The following is a 21277-nucleotide window of genomic DNA, read 5'->3' on the forward strand; positions in this document are numbered from 1 at the left end:
CAAGAGCGGGGTTGCTAACACCTAAAACCAGAAGTTACTGTGGCTCTTACTATTTGTTGTCACGTGTAAAGGTTTGGTGGTGACTTTCTGTGGGGCATTTTAAAAGAAAAGGTTAAACAAAAACGAGTTAACGATCAAGTTGACAATGAAATCGGCCCAAATCCAGAGCTGTCAGAGGAGCCGAGAGCTGTCAGATGAGCCCCATTTCACTAGCTGCAAAGGATAAACTGGAACCTCTTGTCATTTAAAAAAAAAAAAAAACCCAAACGTTTCAAATGTTAAAATTAAAATGTAACATTTATGCCAATCGATCTGTGAAATTTAGTGACAAAATTGGCAGCCTGCTCCAGCATAAAAACAGTTTTGAGGCTTGCGTTTCGCAGAGGGGGATGGGGTTTCCTCAAGAGGGACGTGATGGGCCTGGGTGGGCCTGGGCCTGGCTCAACATAGCAGGCCGGCCCTCAAACCCACGCTAATTGTCCCACTTAATTAAACACCTTCCGTAGATTCTGTCAGAAACATGGCCGTAATATGTGTTAACGGGTTTAATGTCTATCAGTCAATACATGATGTTGCCTATATATATATATATATAGGGGGGTTTTTATTCCCCTGTAGCTAATGCAAAGTAATTCAGCATGGTTTAGCTCCTTGTGAAAAAGATGAAGGTCTTGCTGAAAACTGTAGTTCCTTTTCTGGCCGGACACAACCAAATCTGGTTACTTTTACCCAGGGTTAGCCTCTGTTTATGGTTCGACCCCAGAATTGGTTGAGGTGGTGGAACAAGGGACGGGATGGACGATATTTGATTGTGGGGTTTGCGTTTGCACACCCATATTTCGGCAACTCCAGCCGCTGGTGTCCTCTCTTTGCTGTAGGGGTGAGATGTGCGGGGCGGCTGCTGGGCTGGAACCTTTTACCCTGGATTTATGTTTTATCCCAAGGATTAAAAGCTCCAAGGAGTAAGATTTACCTAAGTTTAGGAAATTCAGCCCAAAACCTGGGCAGAGAGCAGGGAGCAGAAGCCGTGCTGCCATTCCCAGCTGCCACTCACAGCTTAAACACCTTGTTTTTCCCAACCATTTAAAAATGAGGGTTCTTGTTGAGGTTTCTAAGTGCATGGAGAAGACCCAGGTATTAATATGGGGTTGGAGATGACACAAGGCAGAATTTGGGGCTTGCAAGAGGAGAACTTGTCACGCAAAGACACCCCGAGGCTGCTCAGAGCCCACACGTGTCCCAGCTTTAGTCCTGGTTTTGTGGCCGTTCGTACCCCATCAGCAATTAAATTTTGTAGCTGGTACTTTTCTAGTCTTTAAAAGCTTCTTCTTTTTTTTTTTTTTTTAATTTTGTTTTCCTTCTTAGTTATTTTTTCCCCTGACAGTAATTAAAAGTGAAACTGTACATTTCTTGACAGACTCTTGCACATATGGAGAGTTTGCATTTAAACGTGCCTCTTTCAGTCATACAGATTTTGGGTGCTCTTTTTTATTTATTTATTTTCCCTCTTTAACTTTTTATGTGTGTTGTTTTTTATTGGGCGCTCAGCTTCAGCTGACAATGTAAAGTGGCTGCCCGGAGTCTTCCCTCTCCTCCGGAGCCTCATTAGCCCCATGGTTTAAGGGTTTAAGTCGGGCCTGGGGTGAGGAGGTTCATCGCCTGTTGGAATTCGCTTGGCTAAGACCGGCGACGGATTAATTAATGACAAGCTCCGCGTATTGAATGGAAGCGGTAAATTAGTGGGTCTTGCACAGATTGGCGCTCGGCCAGCGTACAAAGTCACTGGAGAACTTCACGAAAGGCTGTGGGAGGAAAAGCTGGAGGAGGAGGAGGAGAAAGGGAAGAAGACGTAAATGAAATCAGGCCTCCCAACCCTATTACCCTTTTGTTTGTTGTGATTTCTCTCTTCTGTCCTTAAGCGTGGAAGTTGCCTCCTCCTCAACTGATGCTGCTGCAGATGTGAAGTTGTTTGGTCTTTGTACTCTTAACAAAGATGTGAGTGTGATTTAGCAACAACAGGACCATCTTCTTCAGAAACTATCAGATATTGAAGGCACAGGAGGGGAGAAAATGTCAATGATGTTAGGAAGTATCTCATCTTGCTGGTTTCTTACCCAAGAACTCATCTCCCTGTCCTTGTTTGTTGGGTTTGTTGTTGGGAGTCCCATTGCGTCCCTTTCCTTTTCTTCAACTTCTTATGCTTTAAGAGGAAAGACTGATAGAAAAACAAGGTGGGGAGTAGTCTGGTGGTGCCAGATCTGTGTAAGGGATGGGTTCTTTAAAAAATTACAGAGCCTGTGCCTATGTGGTATATTAAGACATCATAGAATCATCGAATCAGAGAATAGGTTGGGTTGAAGGGACCTTCCCAGCTCCCCAGTGCCCCCCCTGCCATGAGCAGGGACATCTTCAGCAGCTCAGGTTGCTCAGAGCCCCGTCCAGCCTGGCCTGGGATGTCTCCAGGGATGGTTCATCCACCACCTCTCTGGCCAACCTGGGCCACCCTGAGATGTTCCAAGGATCCCAAGTAGGCAACATACCCGTGTGTGGCCTCGGGTGCTGTGATGAGTGACCTTGCAAAGCCTGTGACATCTCACATTCACGCAGCATCTGGCCAGATGTGCTGGGACAAGCACCCGTCAGCCTCTGGGAGACAACGATCATCAGCCTGAGCTCGTAACCCAAGCAAGAGTTTTCGCAGCTCAGACGATGACACATCAACAATTCTCTTAAAACAAAATTCCAGCTCCCAAACAGGAGCACATGTGCTTCCAGGTGGCACTCCTGTCTTCAGATGTTCCAATACGGAGTTCTTTCTTGTGCTTGAAACAGTGAACGTGCCAAAGGAAAATAAGAAAAACCCCCTTCCTTGCCAATTGTAACAACTTTAAACTCTTGCAGTCGTGCAATGTTTGTGTTATCCTCCAGAAACACCTGGAGTAAATAATTGATTGTATTTTAATGAAGTATTCTCTGGGCAGTATCTGCTGCCAGACTCTTTTCTAGGTGGGCTACAAGCAATAATTAAATATGCAAAGCTTTCATGGGAAGCTATGTTACCCATTTCACCACTGGAAAACTGGGAGACAATAGGCCAAAGGGAAATTCAATAACTACAATGAAATAAAGCCATAAGTGAAGACCATTTATTTAAGTCATTAGAAAGAAGCTTGCTGTTTGCATGCCTAGAAGAGCACCGAGAGCAAACCAACCATGCGTTTACTAACAAGAGAAATCTCTTCTGTTGCAGGTTGTTGGTCTTCTCCTGCCCAACCAGACGCTGGCATCCACTGTGTTTTGGCAGGTAACCCTCATCTGAACGGGTGGAGAATGGGATGGGAAGGAAAGCAGCAGTTGACTTGTGTCCAGAGGACAAACGGACGCACATGGCGTTTCTGCGCTGGTGATGCTTCAGTTAATGGGGAGATGATGTGGCTGGATATAATTAGGGAAAGGTTTGGTAGGTCTGAAAGAGGCTATAAGCAAATTATTGGGTCTGCTTTCCAGTGCCTGGCTATGCCATTGCAAGGGAGATGCAAGATAGCCTGAGATCTCAAAATCAGCTTTTTGAACCCATTTGGTACAGGTGTAAAACATAGAATCGTAGGATCATTTTGGTTGGAAAAGACCCTCATGATGATTGAGTCCAACCATAACCCACCCCTGGCACTGCCCCATGTCCTGAGAACCCCATCTCTGTCTGTTCAACCCTCCAGGGATGGTGACTCCACCTGGGCAGCCTGTTCCAATGTTATCCCATTTTCCATATTCATTGATAAAGCCAGACATCAGATTAAATATATATTAGCAGGTGAGGTTATGCACATCAGCCAGGTTTACAGACTTTGAGGTGACATGAGATGTGGGACCAAAGGCCCCATGCCCATGGATTTTTGGAATAGCTGTGCAAGGAGCTCTGCATTCAATGCATTATAGGGGTTTGGGGTAAAAAAAAAGTGTGTGTAGAGAGGTGTTGGTGTTATTTCCCATTAAATTTTGAGAATTTAGAGCAAGGGGAGGAAGCGTGCACGTGAATGAGTTTGATCCATAGTAAACACCCCGCTTCAGTATAATTTCAGCACTAACTGAAATGCAAAACCAAGTTACTTTCAGACTTATTTTTAGTTGTGAATGTCTTTTTATTGTCTACAGTGTAAGTGATGATAGAGAATTATGCTGTTAAGAAATATCGAAGCAGAATGGATCTGCCTGGTATGTTGGAAAGACTGCAGAACCGAGATTATATCAGTACGTGCCAGTAACTTGTGGTCTGGTGGATTTAGCTGTGAGTTGTGGCTGTGTTTACCTGCTGGGAGTGGGATAACGGCTGGAGACACCTGTGATTTTGTATTATTTACTAGGTACCAAGTTATCCTTTTTACATTTGTTGTATTTCCAAGTATTTTCTCCTGACTGCTGCGCTTTGAAGAATACGGTCTTCAAACCTGGGATGAACAGATTAAATGTTCCATGTAGATGAGGTTCTTAGGGACGTGGCTTAGAGGTGGACTTGGCAGTGTTGGGTTAACAGTTTGATTCGATCATCTTGAAGGTCTTTTCCAACCAAAATGATTCTATGATTCTATATTTTCGAAGGCAACTTGCCTCACCTGCCCCATCTGTGATGGAAAGAGTTGGCTTTTGAAGAAGTGATTCTTGCACAAGTGAGGAACAAGCCAGCCTTGATGATGGGCTTGTGTTGGGTTTCTTGTTGATGGCTTCCACGAGGGGCTCCTGTTCCCACCATCACGGGGTAGCTGGGAGAACCTTTCAGCTTTAAAAGGGTGGAATAATCCTCTTAAACCTAGAAAGGATGCTTCAAATGCAGAACCCAAATGAGCCCACTCAAGAGGGAGGTTGTAGCAGGCAAGTCCAGCAATCGAAGCCCACCTGGGCCACCGCGGCTTGACGAGCGGTTCTCAAACTCTTCACCGTGATGGGCACATGGGTCACCTCTCTGAAAAATGCAAGTGGGAGGAGTAACAACCTAGAGAGGTGTCGCCCAAAAAACCTAAGAGGGTGTCAAGCAGCCACCTGAGAAGATGACAGAGTCAAGAAATGCGTAGTAGGGGTGTCTTCAACCTAGAGATGGCTTAAACTCTAGATTAAGGACAAAATCTGAGCGGTATGTCTACACCGCTCTGAAAATGAGATTTGTCCAGGTAAACAGTGCAGGATTTAGGGACAATAGATCTTACTGCAGTAACAGACACTGGGTGCTATAGGAACAGGACTGTACGGTGAAGCAGTTGTTGCTGATGCCCAAAGTGTACGTGTCTCAGGTTGGGTCTAACCTGGCCCTGTGGAGCTGCTGATGTAAAGATGAGCCATGGGGTTAACAAAAACCAAACCAAAAACGAAAGACCAAAAAAAATCCCCACATTCAGAAAACTGCGGCAGGTTTCCAGCACATATTGGCAAGCTGACTTTGTAATTTTTTTGGTAAATTTTTATTTAAAGAAAACAAACAAGGTTTCCTAGGTCCAAAGTTCCAGGCTAGAGAGCTGGTCAGCAGGAAGAAGCTGCTCTTGGGCTGTGAACTTGGCAATGACTGGGCTGATCCCCATGTTTTAGTGCCTTGTTTTCCTCGGCCTCACTTCTTTCCTCCTCCATCTTAGTCCTGGCCACAGCTGGAGAGGATTCCGCTTCTGACACACTCTGAACTGGGAACATGGCGTTTTGAGGATGAAAACGATCATTTTTCTTCACATTGCCAGCACTTGCTGTGGGGAAAACCCTTCAGGAGTTCAGTGCTACCCATCCCCAGCTGCCACCCTGCTACTTTGGTGGCAAATCCTGCTCCAAAAGAAATACCAGTTTAGTGGTGTCTGTATCCATAAGATGGTCCAGCTGTGCATCTCTTGTTCCTCAGCTGAAGCCTCCTGTGATCTCCTATTTAAGAGCCATGGAGCTTAATTAATGACTGACGAGGTGGCTGCTGGACTTACTGCTACCTCTTAACAGCTGTATGGATTTGGTGCTGATGAAAATAAAAACCAATAGCACCGAGGTGTTGTGTGGAGGTGGGTTGGGCCAGGAGAAGAGTTGGATGTCAAGTGTCCGGGGAAGTAGAGTTGACCTCCAGGTGCCTTGGGATCTCTGTCCATCACTTTGAGGGACATTAAGTCACAGAATCACAGAATGTTAGGGATTGGAAGGGACCTCAGAAGATCATCTAGATCAGGGACATCTTCACCCAGCTCAGGTTGCTCAGAGCCCTGTCCAGCTTGATGCAGGACATGCAGGAACCTTTGGAAAGAGGTGACAAGTTGCAAGCCCATCCAAAGGGGGATGAATTTTCTTGTGGTGTTCTCATGTTTATAGATATTTTGTTTAAATATTATTTTTGTGAAGTTATGTTTAAGCCTGTCTCTTCTTGTTTCCTCCTCAGTGGTTGAATCAGAGCCACAATGCCTGCGTCAACTATGCAAACCGCAACGCGACAAAGGTGAGGAGACCCAACATATGCAGTGCTCGCAGCGCGTTAGGTCTGTTTTGACACGAAAACATAAGTCTGGTCTCTTCACTGTTAATAGAAATTCCGGAGTCGGCACTGTGATGGATTTACACATTGGCCATTCTCCTGCGCGCACTTCCATTTTTAAACCTCAGCCATGAATGGCAGGAGGATCCCAAAATGGCTCGAGGGACATGGGTAGTGCTCAATGACTTTGAGCCGAGCCAATGTGTAGTTCTAACTGGTCTGAAATGGTTTAATAATGAGCACCAAGCAAAGTGGTATCTGGGGTTTTGGAGAGCAGAAGGCAGCTCCATGGTCACGTTGCCATCTCCTGAGGACTTCAGATGTGCCACCAGCAGCGGTGGTGGAGGTGCTGGGGCTGTTCCTGCTCCCCCATCGCCTCAGCCTCTGGTCATCCCATGTCAGGATGTGGGAAGCTCAAGATGGGGAGTTGGAAACCATCCAGCTCGTCAAGATAACATTTCAAAGACAAATATTTAATGTGGAGAGTTTGGGGTCCATCACTAGTGTATAAAACCACCAATTTTGTACCATTTGCTCGATTTCATTCACATACTACTTCCTTTGAGCTGCTATTATTATAATTTTCTGATGCCAATTAATCTTCCATTCCCTTTAACCTTGCTCATGAGGCTACAATTTTTCTTGCTTTTGCCGCTGCTAGATGACAGACCATGTGTCACAGAACAATATGACAAAATTAAACCTGTCTCTGGTTTAAAACAAATAAAATGAAAACAAAACAAACAAACAAAAAAACCCCTTGGTTGCATTTTAATAACCAGAAGTTTGTTTATTAAAAATATGTTTTGTTTCTCTTTCCAAAGCCTTCTCCGACGTCCAAGTTCATCCAGGGCTACTTGGGAGCTGTCATAAGTGCTGTCTCAATAGCAGTGGGTAACGCTTTATATCTCTCTATTTCCCTGCTAAGTAACTGCTCCCTTGCGGTAGTACTGCAGAGCTTTTGAGATGTTTGTTTGAATTGCCAAGCGTGTTTCTCTTTTAATTGACAGAATTCAGTCTACAGAACCAGAAAATATTTTAACCATGAGGTGTCTCTGTCCGTGCATGCCCAAAATTTCCAGCAGATTGCTCCTGCTGATCTGCATCAGCACTAGTTCTTAGATATATTGAATTATACTGGATCAGCAGTAGTGTGGCCAGCAGGACCAGGGCGGTGACCTTGCCTCAATGTGCCAGCATTTAAAATACAGCCAGGCAAGCAGCATTTGGGGAGGGTTCCAGGAACCACCTTCCTCTGCCTCTGTCAAGAGAAAAAACCCTTCAGGCCGTCAACCAGGCAGTTATCCCGTCCTCTGCTTTTTATGTCTTGTGGATAACCCGTTTTCTGCACCTCTGTCACCAGCTGTAGATCTGGGGTCACAACAACCCCATGAAATGCTGCAGGTTTGGGGAAGAGCGTCTGGAAAGCTGCCTGGAGGAAAAGGACCTGGGGGTGTTGGTTGACAGTGGCTGAACATGAGCCAGCGTGTGCCCGGGTGGCCAAAAAGGCCAAAAGCATCCTGGCTGGTACCAGCACTGGGGAGGCCAAACTCGAATCCTGTGTTCAGTTTTGGGCCCCTCAGGCTAAGAAAGGCCTTGAGGTGCTGGAGCGAGTTGAGAGAAGGGAACGGAGCTGGTGAGGGGCTGGAGCACAAGTGTGATGGGAGCGGCTGAGGGACCTGGGGGGTTCAGCTGGAGAACAGGAGCTGAGGGGAGACCTTCTGATCTCTGACCTGCCTGAAAGGAGCTTGGAGCCAGGGGGGGGTCAGGCTCTGCTCCCCAGGAACAAGCGCCAGGAGCAGAGGAAACGGCCTCAAGTTGCACCAGGGGAGGTTGAGGTTGGATGTGGGGACCAATTTCTTCCCCAAAGGGCTGTGGGGCATTGAACAGGCTGCCCAGGGCAGTGCTGGAGTCACCATCCCTGGAGGGCTGGACAGACGGACATGAGGTTCTCAGGACATGGGGCAGTGGTGGCCTTGGCAGTGTTAAGTTAATGGTTGGACTCAATGGTCTTGAGGGTCTTTTCCAACCAAAACGATTCTGTGATTCTGTGGACACTTTCTCCTTCCTGATGTTGGGGATCCGCTTCTGAAGCGGAACGTGCTGTGGTGCTTGTGGTGTGTGAAAAGGAGACGTAATCACCGTGCACCGATGTCCTCGCATAGACGAGGCGGTGGGGCCGTTACTGATGTGTGTGTCACCGCAGAATCGCTTGTGTGCTGATAATTCCCAGCACTTCTGATTGCAGCTCGATTCCCAATGCAGAGCAGTCTTGAGAAAACCCCGCAGAGCAGGGAGTACTTTTTATATTGTAAATATCTGGTTTAATAACCAGCATCTCCCCAAACGTTTATTATTATTTTTTTAATCATGATGGCAAATAATACAGCGATAGCCCTGAGGTTCGTTACCTTGGGTTGTAAGGCCTCGGCCCTCGATAACTCATCTCTGCTGTCAGTTAGCGACAAATCACCTCCCAGTGTGAGCCCATTAGGACCAGATGACCTGAAAACAAGTGCCGCTGCTCCCGGTGCTCTGCAGAGACCCCGTATTAATTAAAACGAGCCCCTTCCATGTTTGTAGTTGGCAAACGACGCGGGGAGAGGGCTCGGGAAGCCACAGGCCGGTTGACTTGCGATTGAGCTTCCCATCAGCTTCACCCTCCGTGTCGTTATCTGACGAGAGGGACAAACAAATTGCTTTCCCCTGTGTGCAAGAAGAGCAGATTTGGGCTTTGCGCTTCTTGCAATTAAATGGGAAGCCTTAGCAAATCTTTGCAAACAACGTGATTCTTTTCACATTTAAGAGAGAGAGGAATTGCTGTCGGAGAGAGGCAGCGCTTCTCTCTCACATCCATCTGCATCCCTTCAGGAGGAGTTTTTTTGGGAAATGGGTATTTTTTTAAATATATTTTTCATTCTTTCAATATTTTTTCCCCAATTTTCCTTTTTTTTCCCCCACCTACCCCCAGCCCAACCCAATTCACAGCTTCAGGCAAGGAAATCCTTGCCACGTCCCCAATTTTCTCTCATCTCCCGTGCAGTGCTCGGGTGAATCCATCGCTTGAAGTAAGGCTGGCAAAGGCATCACAAGGGTTAATTTTCCAGGCTGAGTGTGAGAAAAGAGGTGAAAAGGCCGAGATAAGGGATTTCTTCCATCTCTAACTCCTTACGTGACCCTTGTGCCCCGGCTTTTCCTCCGCACGAGCGTGCGACGGCTCCGAGCTTCGCTCGCGACGGCCAATATGTTTAGAGGAGCCTGATTACCGCTAAGTAACCTGGATTTCTGCTTCTCCTTCTGTGGTTGTCGTTTATTTTTATCATGTTCTCCACACACCAGCCTCCTTCCTGCCTTTTCTTTTGATCGCTCTCATTTTACTGCTTTTCCCGACGCTGAGCACTGATTTCTTAATATTTTATTCTAAGCAATTGAGTGGATTCCTGTGCTTAGACCATGTTTTCTGCTATCTGGCTGCTGTTCATGATGGTGCTGTGTGAAGTGCAATTAATGCCAGCTGGTTTTCCTAAGCAAGGCAAACAAAGGCAAAGAGTAGTAAAAAGACTTGAGAAAGACCAAGCCTATTTTAATTTTTATCTTCTTTTTCCCTTGAATATTCTAGTGCCAAGAGCTTCACTGATCGGAGGGCTTGTAATCATGGGGAAACCCTTTCCAGCAGATGCACAAACAGACTCTTGCTCTCTGCTAATTCTGTCACGCTTTTAAAAGGTTAAAAAATGTAATCATACCCAATGTGATTGTTCATAACTGTTTTATACGTATTTTATAGGTAGGTTTCTTAGTTTCGGGTGCAAACTCGATTTGCTGATCCTTTTTGCGTCTCTTTGGTACTCTGGTCTTTTACTATAGACCTCAGTTTGAGGGCAGGAATTGTGGCTGGAATTAAGCACCTGCATATTAAATGAGATCAAGACAAGGGCTGTGAGCAGCCGCTCTCTGGTTTGTCCCCATGAGCTGTTGGGTTTGTCCCCACATTCTCCTCGAAGCATCTCAGAGGGGTTGTTGCTGTTGATCTTTTGTATCAGAGCTTTATACAATCAGGATTTTCATTTCCACCGTCGCAGCTTCGCGTTCTGCCAAGACCAGCTCCAAATCTTGCTCCTTGCAACATGGTTGGGCTCGGTGGTCTTGAGGTCTCTTCCAACCACGATATTCTGGTTCGATGATACTGGAGACTGTTTGTAGACTCTCCAACGGGTTTCTCTCTTCTGCCACTATCATTTGGCCGCGTTTCTGATGTCTCCCCATAAGCAGCATCTTGCCTCTCAGCTTGGTGCCCAGGTCTTTAGCTCCTCGTCCATCTGTTGTCCACTCTGTGTCCCCTGGAGGTGCCGCGTCCATCGGTGCTGTTGGCATCATCCTCTCCTCTTGAGAGGACGGGCTTTAATTAGCCCATAGCAAGCCTGGCAGGCGGTCGGAGCGTGTTTTATTAATATATATATAATATATAAATGCTATAATACATATAGAGGTGTGTGTAACTTAATCAGGGATGGCGTAGGGATGATGGCACTGAGCTTCCCCTTGTCATGGGGGTTTGATTCTCCCCCCATGAAAGGGGGAGCAAAACCATGTGTGAGATCAAGCGCCTCTGAAGTGGAGGGACAGTGGGGTTCGCCCCAGTTAATGAAGTTTCCTTCCTTCTCCTTTCAAATATACCGGAGTTTGTAACTTCTAATGAGGTTTTTATTAAGTGCAACTTTGGGATTGATGGTCCTGTCAGTACAGAGGCAAATAAATACGTTGCTCTCACTTAGCAACCTGAGCTAAATTCTGACAAAAGTAGGTGTTTTGTCTTCTTTTGTGTAGAAAGGAGAGAGATGCAATGTCATGTAACCATGGCTGCCAGCCAGGCTGGGTATTTTGGAGTGATTTATACACTTAAAATGTACCTGCCCAGGGTTTGAAGCTTTCCTTTTGACTTACCTTACTAGTTAAAAACTGGTAAAAAATCAGGCCATTAATTAATGCCATTAATGACTCACCTGGGAGTCGCCGCTGGGATACAAGAGGGTGTTTAAAGTGTCTTTTCACAGGCAGATCCGGGTCTTCTCATTTTAAAAGTGCCTCCTTGCCTCCTGACCCTAAATCCCGACTCGGGATGAGCCAGCGGAGGTTTGGAACCAGTTCCAATGTGGTTTAGTGAGGCTCTGGCTTAGTGTGTGGTGCGCACCTGGTGCTTTCACAAAGTGTGAAAGTACATGGAGTTAAACTCGAATATGTATAAAAACAAACGAGGCTAAAACTGGAGACAAACAAGACAGTTGTTAATGACCTGATCTGGTTTGATACTTTTTCATTGCAAAAAAGCAAGGGAAAAAAACCCCATTCCTGCTAGTCTGGGGATTTGTACAGATCAGTTTTAGTGCCCCTGACACTGTTGTTTATGGGTTCAACAGGTTTTTTTGCAGCAAACTGCTGCAGCAGATTTTTGGGGGGAAGATGTTGGGTCCATTTGGCTGCTTCTCACCCCTCTTGTCCTCCCAGAGGCCGTGCAGAAATGGAGCGGGCGGGAACTTCGTGGCTTGGGGTGAAGAGAAAGGTGGGTTAGGTGAGTCTGCGGTTGCAACCAGCTGAGCCAAGGTGGAGGTTTGGCCCTCCAGCTGCTCCTGCCGACCTGCCCACCGAGGGCTTGTGTCTCCACCAGCGCACAGCAGGAGTTTGAAGGAGAAACCAGCAACAACCTCAGCACAGGACACTCATGGAGCTGCTGGAGAGGGGCCAGAGGAGCCACAGAAATGACCTGAGGCTGGAACAGCTCTGCTGGGAGGACAGGCTGAGAGAGCTGGGGTGTTCAGCTGGAGAACAGAAGCTCCGGGGAGACTTTATTTCACCTTTCAGTGCTTAAAAGGGGCCAATAAGCAAGATGGGGACAGACTTTTGAGCAGGGCCTGTTGTGACAGGACGAGGGGTGATGGTTTGAAACTAAAGGCGGGAGATTCAGGCTGGACGTGAGGAAGAAATTGTTGTCCCTGAGGGTGGTGAGAGCCTGGCCCAGGTTGGGCAGAGAGGTGGTGGCTGAACCATCCCTGGAGACATCCCAGGCCAGGCTGGACGGGGCTCTGAGCAACCTGAGCTGGTGAAGATGTCCCTGCTCATGGCAGGGGGGGCACTGGGGAAGCTTTGAAGGTCCCTTCAACATGAACTGTTCTGTGATTCTATAACAATCTGCTGAAGTTAAATACAACTGAATCTCTTGGAGAGGAGTGACGGGCAGAGCTGTCGCTGTGGAGCAGCGCAGGTGCTGCAGGAGCCTCCACCATGCTCTGTGGGATCCCTGCAGATCCTTGGGGTGCCCCTGGCAGGTTGGACTCCGCTCTGGACTCTGTTGCACGGTTGGGAAATCAAAACGGAAGCAACATGACTTGGTATTGAACCGATGCAGGAAGCTCTTCAGAGCAGAAACTCAAACCTGATGCTCCAGGACTCAAATTGCTGCTCTCACCGTGGGGAATCTCCCCTCTCCAATGCACGTTTTCTACTTAAGTCGTCTTGGGGCAGCTTGTTCCTGTGCAGAAGCCTTGGTGATGTTCTTTCCAAGAAAATACAGCTTTTTGGGAACTCCTGTAGTTACTGTTGGGTTTCTGCAGAGCTGCTGAATTCTCGAAACACTGTAATTTGTCTTTGAGATTTTTGGTTGTATTCCCACGGGGTTCATAGATTATAATTGGTGCAGAAATCTCAGACGCAGTCAGAACTGGTCGAGCACAGAGGTTACACGAAAATTATAATGCCTAAATATTATATTTAGCTGTCTCAGGAATAAAAAGTTGTGTAGGAGTCTAATCAGCAAAGCTCAGTGTGGGTCTGAGAGATGGGATTAAAGGAGAGGCTGCTTCTGGACGCATGGACATTGCAAAAATTATACCTTTAAACAAGTGGGTAGCAGTTTGTAGATCAAAATGCGCTTTGTCTTGAAAACTTCCCTTACAACCCAAGACATTCTTATTTTTCTTCTCCGAAGGGAGCTGAGAGGTGACGATTGTTCAAGCCTGAGGTTATCGCTGCAAAATAATATTAAAGTTGTAATGATTGTGTCACGGTGGCTTTGGCAAGGCCTGACTCCCACAGCTCAGCGAACTGTCCCTGATGCCCTTTACAAGGGACACGTGTGCTCTGATACGCAGCTTTAAGCATCTTCTCACGCCGGGGAGTGAGAATAATAAAAAGTTACATTTACAGCTTTGTCCTTTAAAAAAAAGAGCCGAGTGATGCTTGAGGGTGTCAAACCAAAGTTAGGAGGAGAATCTAAGAACTTTAATTAGATGAATTAGAGTTGTGCTGGCTCATTACACTTATAAAATTAATGAGTGATAAAAAAACAGGATATTGATATATTTTTTTCCCCGTGTTCAGGAAGGACAGGAGCTTGTTGGACCAAGGTTTAAGTCTCGACTGTGATGCAGGGAGAGCATCGTTGGTGCGGCCCTCGGGGGCAGCGAGCGGTTCCTTCCCACACCATCGGTGCCACCAAGCTCGGGTTGTTCCTCCTTCGCGCTCCCATCGCACACTTAACTCGCACACACACCATTTCTCACTCTCCTCTCTAGGTGGAGGTGCCCCTGTGGATTTTTCTAATCCCAGCTCTTTCTTCCCGATAATTGTCTGTGAGCCGTGCGGAGCGGCTGCATTGACAGCCTGTGAATTTGGTGTGATGCCCGTAAATCAGCTCGTGAGGTGGCGCGGGAGGCCACCCACTGCCCGCAGGGCGCGTCACCGCTTGGGGACATCGAGGGACACTGAGAAGCTGGAGAAAATCGGTGCAGAGCAGGAGGAGGGATGGCGGGGATGGAGCACGGCGGGCGCTGCCGTGGAGGTGAAATGTTATGGGGAGGTGGTAGCAGGAGGAAAATCACGGTAGATTGGAAGAGCTGATGATAAAGTTGTGTTGGGGCCTTAGGGATTTTAAAGGACGTGGCGCCTCGGGAGTGGGTGGTGGAGGGAGAGGATTCTGCCCATCGGATGAGATCCCCTGGGTCCAGCTCTGGGTCCTCAGCACAGGACACACATGGAGCTGCTGGAGAGGGGCCAGAGGAGCCACAGGAATGACCCGAGGCTGGAACAGCTCTGCTGGGGACAGGCTGAGAGAGTTGGGGTGTTCAGCTGGAGAAGAGAAGCCCCGGGGAGACCTTAGTGCGGCCTTTCCAGACATAAAAGGGGCTGGTAAGAAAGATGGGGACAGACTTTTGAGCAGGGCCTGTTGTGATAGGACAACGGGTGATGGTTTGAAACTAAAGGAGGGAGATTCAGGCTGGACATGAGGAAGAAATTGTTGTCCCTGTGGGTGGTGAGAGCCTGGCCCAGGTTGGCCAGAGAGGTGGTGGCTGAACCACCCCTGGAGACATCCCAGGCCAGGCTGGACGGGGCTCTGAGCAACCTGAGCTGGTGAAGATGTCCCTGTCATGGCAGGGGGGGCACTGGGGGAGCTGGGAAGGTCCCTTCAAACCCAAATTGTTCTATGATTCTATACTTCTCCTGCAATTTTACATTTTCTCAAGACTGCACCATTTTCCTCCATTGAAGCATCCAGCTGTGGGGCTCCTGGGGTCATCCCTTCTGCCATCATCTTGGGTAGGACTCAAGGTTCCTCCTTTCCTTACTGTTACTCCTCTGCCTTCTCCACTCGGATTGTTAGTGTTTTCCCATCCCTTATACTCCTCCATTCTGTTCTCCTTGACTTGGTAAAGCTCCAGTTGGTAAACAGCCCAGTTTTCCATCTCTCTGCCTCCACCTTCACATCTCAGCCTTAATGAATGATTTTTTTCCTTCCTTCCTTCTCCTAATGCTCTTTTCTTCAGTTTGGCTGCATGTTACTCATCAGATCCAATTAGTGCTCTAATTCAGGAATCTGGTGATCCGAGGGCTGAAGGAGAAGCTGCTTTGGAGCCAGTCCCTCCATCCAAGTTGACTTTCTAGGTCACTTGGAGCAGCCACCTGCAGGTGGTCCAGGTTGTCCCAGTGCTTCTGGAACCTGGGAAAGCCAGATCCCTTACATCAGTGGAGATCCCACCAATGCAATTAATGAAGTCTGGAGAGCTGCTCAGTGACATTTAGGTGGCATCATTTACCAAATGATGTCCACCTTGCTTGCTGGACTCTTAATATTCCTTTATTTTATTAAATATTCCCTCTCAAAATTAAGTGAAATAACTTACTGAGCTGCTGATGTATTTACCGCTCTAGAACTGGTTTAGGAGGTGTAGGTTTAGACTTTATCAAACGTTGGTCATTGCCAACTTCAGGCATTCACAAGCCATCTCTCAGGCTTCAAAAATGTTCATAGTCATAAAGGAAATAAATAATAAAGCAGGGTTTTTTTTCAAAAAATCCTGTGCTTTTCAAATTCATGTCTTGGTGGACATGAGGTCGGAAAAGGAAACAGAAATCTTGGTTTATTATTACAGAGTCGCTCTGTGACAGTGTCTGATGGTGCAGCTTCAAGTCCGGCAACACCGCAAACTCCGTCCTTCTGCTGAGATAACATTGTTGATGCTGAAAACAAAAACCGGTAGCAAAATAAATAGCAGGAATTCTCGGCACTTGAAGAAGAGGAAGGGAGGAAGGGCCGAGTGCTGCCGGAGGCGTTGCAGAGCCCCGGCTGAGGTTGGACCTGGTTTCGTGTTGCGGGACAGGAGCGGTTGTGGTGTCATGTGTCCCCCATGCCCAGCTGGCTGGGACGTTGTCAACCAGATCAAAGACGAGAGGAAACGGCCTCAAGTTGCACCAGGGGAGGTTGAGGTTGGATCTGGGGAACAATTTCTTCCCCAAAGGGCTGTGGGGCCTTGGAACAGGCTGCCCAGGGCAGTGCTGGAGTCACCATCCCTGGAGGGCTAGACAGATGGACATGAGGTTCTCAGGACATGGGGCAGTGCCAGGGGTGGGTTGTGGTTGGACTCCATGATCTTGAGGGTCTTTTCCAACCAAAATGATTCTATGATTCTGTTATAAGGAAGTGGGCTGGAGAAAGAAACCATAGAAAACAGGCAATATGGAAAAGCTGGATTTGTCCCTTGATTTGTCCCCTGATCCCAAACCAGTAAGTTCTGCACTGAAACCAGTATAGCAAATCCATGCCCAGAGCTGCTGGTTGCATGGAGGAGCACTTGTCTTGCTTGAGTGGAGATGTCACCAGTGCAGACGTCTTCATCTGAGCTGCATCCCTGGACTTCTTTGATAGTCAGCAGGGACGAATAGGCACCCTTGGGGGTGTTTCACATGAGCGCCCACAAATGTCTGTCTTGGGAAGAGAACAAAACCCCTTAAACAGGCTCATTTCTCCGCACTGGGCTGCAACGGGAGCCCATCTGGAGGCAGCACGTTGGGTGTGATGAATCCCGCCCGACTCTCGGTGACGTGTTTGTGCGGCGCCAGTGTTGTGCAGCCCAGATCTGACTCAGGCTGTAGGCAGGGGGATGAGAATAATAACACTATTCCTGTGCTTGTTTTCTTAGGGATGGATTTGCCTCCATAGTCAGTGTTCTTTGGGCAAGCCCTGGGGATTAAACTCATTAAGTTCTCCTTCGCGATGGCCCTTTTGCTGAGGTTGGGGAGTCCCTGCTCGTTGTTGGATGCTCTCCTTGGCTTGTTTACCCTCATTCCACATCATGACCTGCGGGAAAGAGTTCACAGATTGGCTGAAGCAATTTCCAAACTGTAAAAAAAACAAAGCCTCATTAGTTGCCGAAATCTAGTCCTCACATTGGGAATTTGGGAGATTGGATTTAAATCTACAGCAACATTTAATTTCATATTCACAGCGGGGTGGTTGCTGTAAGTGGAGGAGCGAGTTCAGCTACAGCACCAAATTGAATCTGAAAGTAAAATGCTTTTATTACCACTGGCCTCACAGCGGTGTCTCTCCCGGGCTCATCTTTTCTGTTTCAAAAGCTGCTGCTCTTCCACTTCACAGTCAAATCCTTCCATCAAACCTACGGGCAGAGGCTGCAAACCCAACAGAATTTATCACGTACTCAAATGAACTTTATCCAGGCTATAAATACCCAAACCCATGGGGCAGTACCAGCAAAGCCAGGCTTAAGGCTGTCTTACCGTTAGTCTTAAAACCACTCATTTTAGTTTCTGGAAGCGTTCAGATTTTGCAAATACTTGGAAAATGTGAAAAAAAAATATATCATTCAGTCATTTTTGACGGGGAAGAAGATTAAGATGAAACCCTCGTTCTTGCCTAGACTAAGAGGAACCGCCGTGGCTTGCTTGGGCTCAGTCTGGAGTTGCGGTAGCTGAGGAGAGGAGGGACAGATCCTGCCGGGGGTCCTGGTGGGACCTTCGTGGGGCTCAGGAAACGCTCCCCGGTGGGTTGAGAACCAGCGCTCTGCCTCTCAGCACCGTCCTCTCAGCCTCCAAAGAGACAAGATGTACTACGGGTGCATGTATAATGTAGCAGCTTGCAAAATATGTTCTCCTATGCTTTTCTTTATTTCTTTTCCTTTTTTTTTTAAGCCCCCAAATCACTATTTGCTGGCAGGTTTTTGGCTTTGGGTGATTTTTGTTTTAAAATTTTACTGCATTTTTGGCTGGAAACTTTTTGGCCAGGCGTCGCTGAAGACTTGCATTTTCGGCCGAAAATTCCCCGTTTGGGGTTGTTGGGTTTTGTTTGCGCATTTGGGTTTGGTGGGGTTTTTTTTGGCTGAAAAGGAGAAAATATTCTAGTGGAGAGTAATTGTGAAGACAGAAGTAATTCCCTGCAAATGGGTTTGTTTAATTAGTAACCCCGCTCCTGTTTGAAACACATTTTTGGTGGAAATCTCCGACTATCGCTACTACCCAACCACGCTGAGGCTGAGGAGGCAGCAACTCTCCTCTGTGCTGTTTCTATTAACATACGCAATGACTTAGATCCCTGTAAAAGCACGGAGAGCTCTGGATTATTCAAGCATTGGAGGAGGCAACAAAAAAAGCGATCCATGGTTATAACAAACTGCTTGCTTTCTCTTTTTTTTTCTATTAATAGCTCCTTTATAACCCAAATGTTTGCATTGGAGTGGGGTAGTGTAGTTGGCATGGGCTGGAGGGGGAATTAATTGTGTTGGGCCAATTACCAGTACTGATATTTGGCTTTTTCCCAGTGGGGTGAGGACTCGCAGCCCCAATGGTTTTGTGCTGGGTGGGGAAAATGCCAGTAAACTGAGTAAAAATGCAGCTGGGGGCATTTCCAGAAGGACTGAACGGTGTTGCGGTGGTTTCTAGCTTATCTTTTGGCTGGAAAGGGTTTAAACAGCTAAGTTGAGGAGGTGTGGTCTAGACAATAGAGTAGTGAGGTGGGTTGCAAACTGGCTTAGGGAGAGAAGCCAGAGAGTGGCAGTCAATGGTGCAGAGTCCAGTTGGAGGCCACTATCTAGTGCAGTGCCTCAGGGGTCAGTGCTGGGGCCAGTATTATTCAATATATTCATTAACGATTTGGACGAGGGAATAGAGTGACTGTCAGCAAGTTTGCTGATGACACCAAGCTGGGAGGAGTGGTGACACTGGAAGCTGTGCTGCCATCAGAGACCTGGACAGGCTGGAGAGTTGGGCGGGGAATAACCTAATGAAATTTAACAAGGACAAGTGTAGAGTCCTGCATCTGGGCAGGAACAACCCCAGGTTCCAGTATAGGTTGGGAGATTACATATTAGAGAGCAGTGTAGGGGAAAGGGACCTGGGGGTCCTGGTGGACGACAGGATGACCATGAGCCAGCACTGGGCCCTTGTGGCCAGGAAGGCCAATGGCATCCTGGGCTGTATTAGAAGGGGGGTGGTTAGTAGATCGAGAGAGGTTCTCCTTCCCCTCTACTCCACCCTGGTGAGACCACATCTGGAATATTGTGTCCAGTTCTGGGCCCCTCAGTTCCAGCAGGACAGGGAACTGCTGGAGAGGGTCCAGCGTAGGGCAACGAAGATGATTAAGGGAGTGGAGCATCTCCCTTATGAAGAAAGGCTGAGGGAGCTGGGGCTCTTTAGTTTGGAGAAGAGGAGACTGAGGGATGACCTTATTAATGTTTATAAATATATAAAGGGTGAGTGCCATGAGGATGGAGCCAGGCTCTTCTCGGTGGCAAACAATGATAGGACAAGGGGTAATGGGATCAAGCTGGAACACAAGAGGTTCCACTTAAATTTGAGAAGAAACTTCTTCTCAGTGAGGGTGACAGAGCACTGGAACAGGCTGCCCAGGGAAGTTGTGGAGTCTTCTTCTCTGGAGACATTCAAAACCCGCCTGGACATGTTCCTGTGCGACCTCACCTGGGTGTTCCTGCTCCAGCAGGGGGATTGGACTAGATGATCTTTTGAGGTCCCTTCCAATCCCAAACATACTGTGATACTGTGTGTAAACTCAATGTTTGGGTTCAACCTAACTGTTGGGTTCAACGCAATGCTTGGTTTCAACCCTCCGTTTAAATCCAGTGGTTAGGTTCAAATTCAGCGGTTGGGTTCAGCACTTCCTTCAAGCCCAAGGGTTGGGTTCAGTCCTTCATTGTAACCCAATGATTGGGTTCAACTCAATGATTGGGTTCAGCCCAAACCTTTGGGTTTAAACCCAATGGTAAGCTTCAACCCTTAATTTAAACCCAGTGGTTGGGTTCAACTCAATGGTGGGATTCAGTCCTTCATTTAAATCCAATGGTCAGGTTCAGCCCTTCATTTAAACCCAACAGTTGGGTCCAACTCGACAGTTGTGTTCAACCCTTCATTTAAACCCAATGGTTGTGTTCACCTCAACGGTTGGGTTCAGCCCTTCATTTAAACCCAACAGTTGGATTCAACTCAACGGTTAGATTCAGCCCTTCATTTAAACCCAACAGTTGGATTCAACTCAACGGTTGGATTCAGCCTTTCATTTAAACCCAACAGTTGGGTTCAACCCTTCACTTAAACCCAATGGGTTTAACCCTTCCTTTAAACCCTATATTTGGGTTCAATGCAATGGTTGGGTTCAACTCTTCAGTGAATAAAGGGTTGAACCCAACACAGCTAAACCCTGCGGGGTGTGTGTGGGGGGTTAGTTCTCAAACTCTTCTGCATGGGGAGAGACCCCGATCCGCCCCCCTGCAGAGCTCTGCTGCTGTCTGCAAGCTGTGGCATCTGCTCCTTGTCGCTAAATGTTTCTGCCTGTGTTTTGTTCTTTTTCTATTCAAAGGTGGGCCTTAATGTTCTGGTTCAGAGAGCGAACAAGTTTACTCCCGCCACTCGTCTCCTGATCCAGAGGTTTGTGCCATTCCCTGCAGTCGGTAAGAAGTGATGCCTTTTCTCTATATTTGAAGTGTTGGCTGTAAAGCTATGGGTGGGTAAAAGCCACCGTGATGGACACCCAACTCCTGCCTTCTTGATTTACACCCTCAGTGCCGCATCCCCTTGGTGGCATGGACATGAGTTAATGCAGAATGCGACAGGATGGTGCAAAGCAACATTTTGGCAGGAAAACGATGCAAAGCTGCCGGCAGAGTCAGCTCATGAAGCTTTATCAAGCTCTCAAGCGGTTTAGAAAATGATCATCGCTGTCTGGTCCTCGACTGTCTAAATTCTAGAGCATTTAATTTGCAAGATCCGGTTTGAATCACGTCAGATCAAATCTTGGAGTAAGCTGTAGCACTGGGGTTTATTTGCAATAAAAATGCGATGAAATGCTTCTGCTCTAAATATACAGATTTCTAGGAGCTGCTGATTAAAGAAAGACCCAAGCACGTGAAGAATTAAGGCTGCTGCTGGCTTGGTGGAGCGCAAAATAAACCCTTCTGCAGTTCAGCAGCGAACTGCTCGGTGTTTGAGGGAAGGGAC

General features: G+C 47.4%; 1 protein-coding gene across 3 annotated transcripts in view; it reads left to right on the forward strand.

Annotated features, from left to right (window-relative positions):
• The window catches only part of SFXN5 (sideroflexin 5), a 98077-nt gene that overhangs the window by 40324 nt on the left and 36476 nt on the right, over window positions 1-21277 (forward strand). For 2 of the 3 annotated variants that reach the window (XM_082051910.1, XM_082051912.1), the window contains exons 7-10: window positions 3251-3304; window positions 6392-6448; window positions 7309-7374; window positions 20640-20730. In XM_082051910.1, coding sequence (XP_081908036.1) covers window positions 3251-3304; window positions 6392-6448; window positions 7309-7374; window positions 20640-20730 — 268 coding nt within the window. The remainder of the gene's footprint in view (window positions 1-3250; window positions 3305-6391; window positions 6449-7308; window positions 7375-20639; window positions 20731-21277) is intronic. The other variant, XM_082051911.1, reaches the window with a different exon arrangement.

The sequence above is a fragment of the Streptopelia decaocto genome, assembly GCF_964273445.1.
Source record: "Streptopelia decaocto genome assembly, chromosome: 4".
In the NCBI taxonomy this organism is placed as follows: Eukaryota; Metazoa; Chordata; class Aves; order Columbiformes; family Columbidae; genus Streptopelia; species Streptopelia decaocto.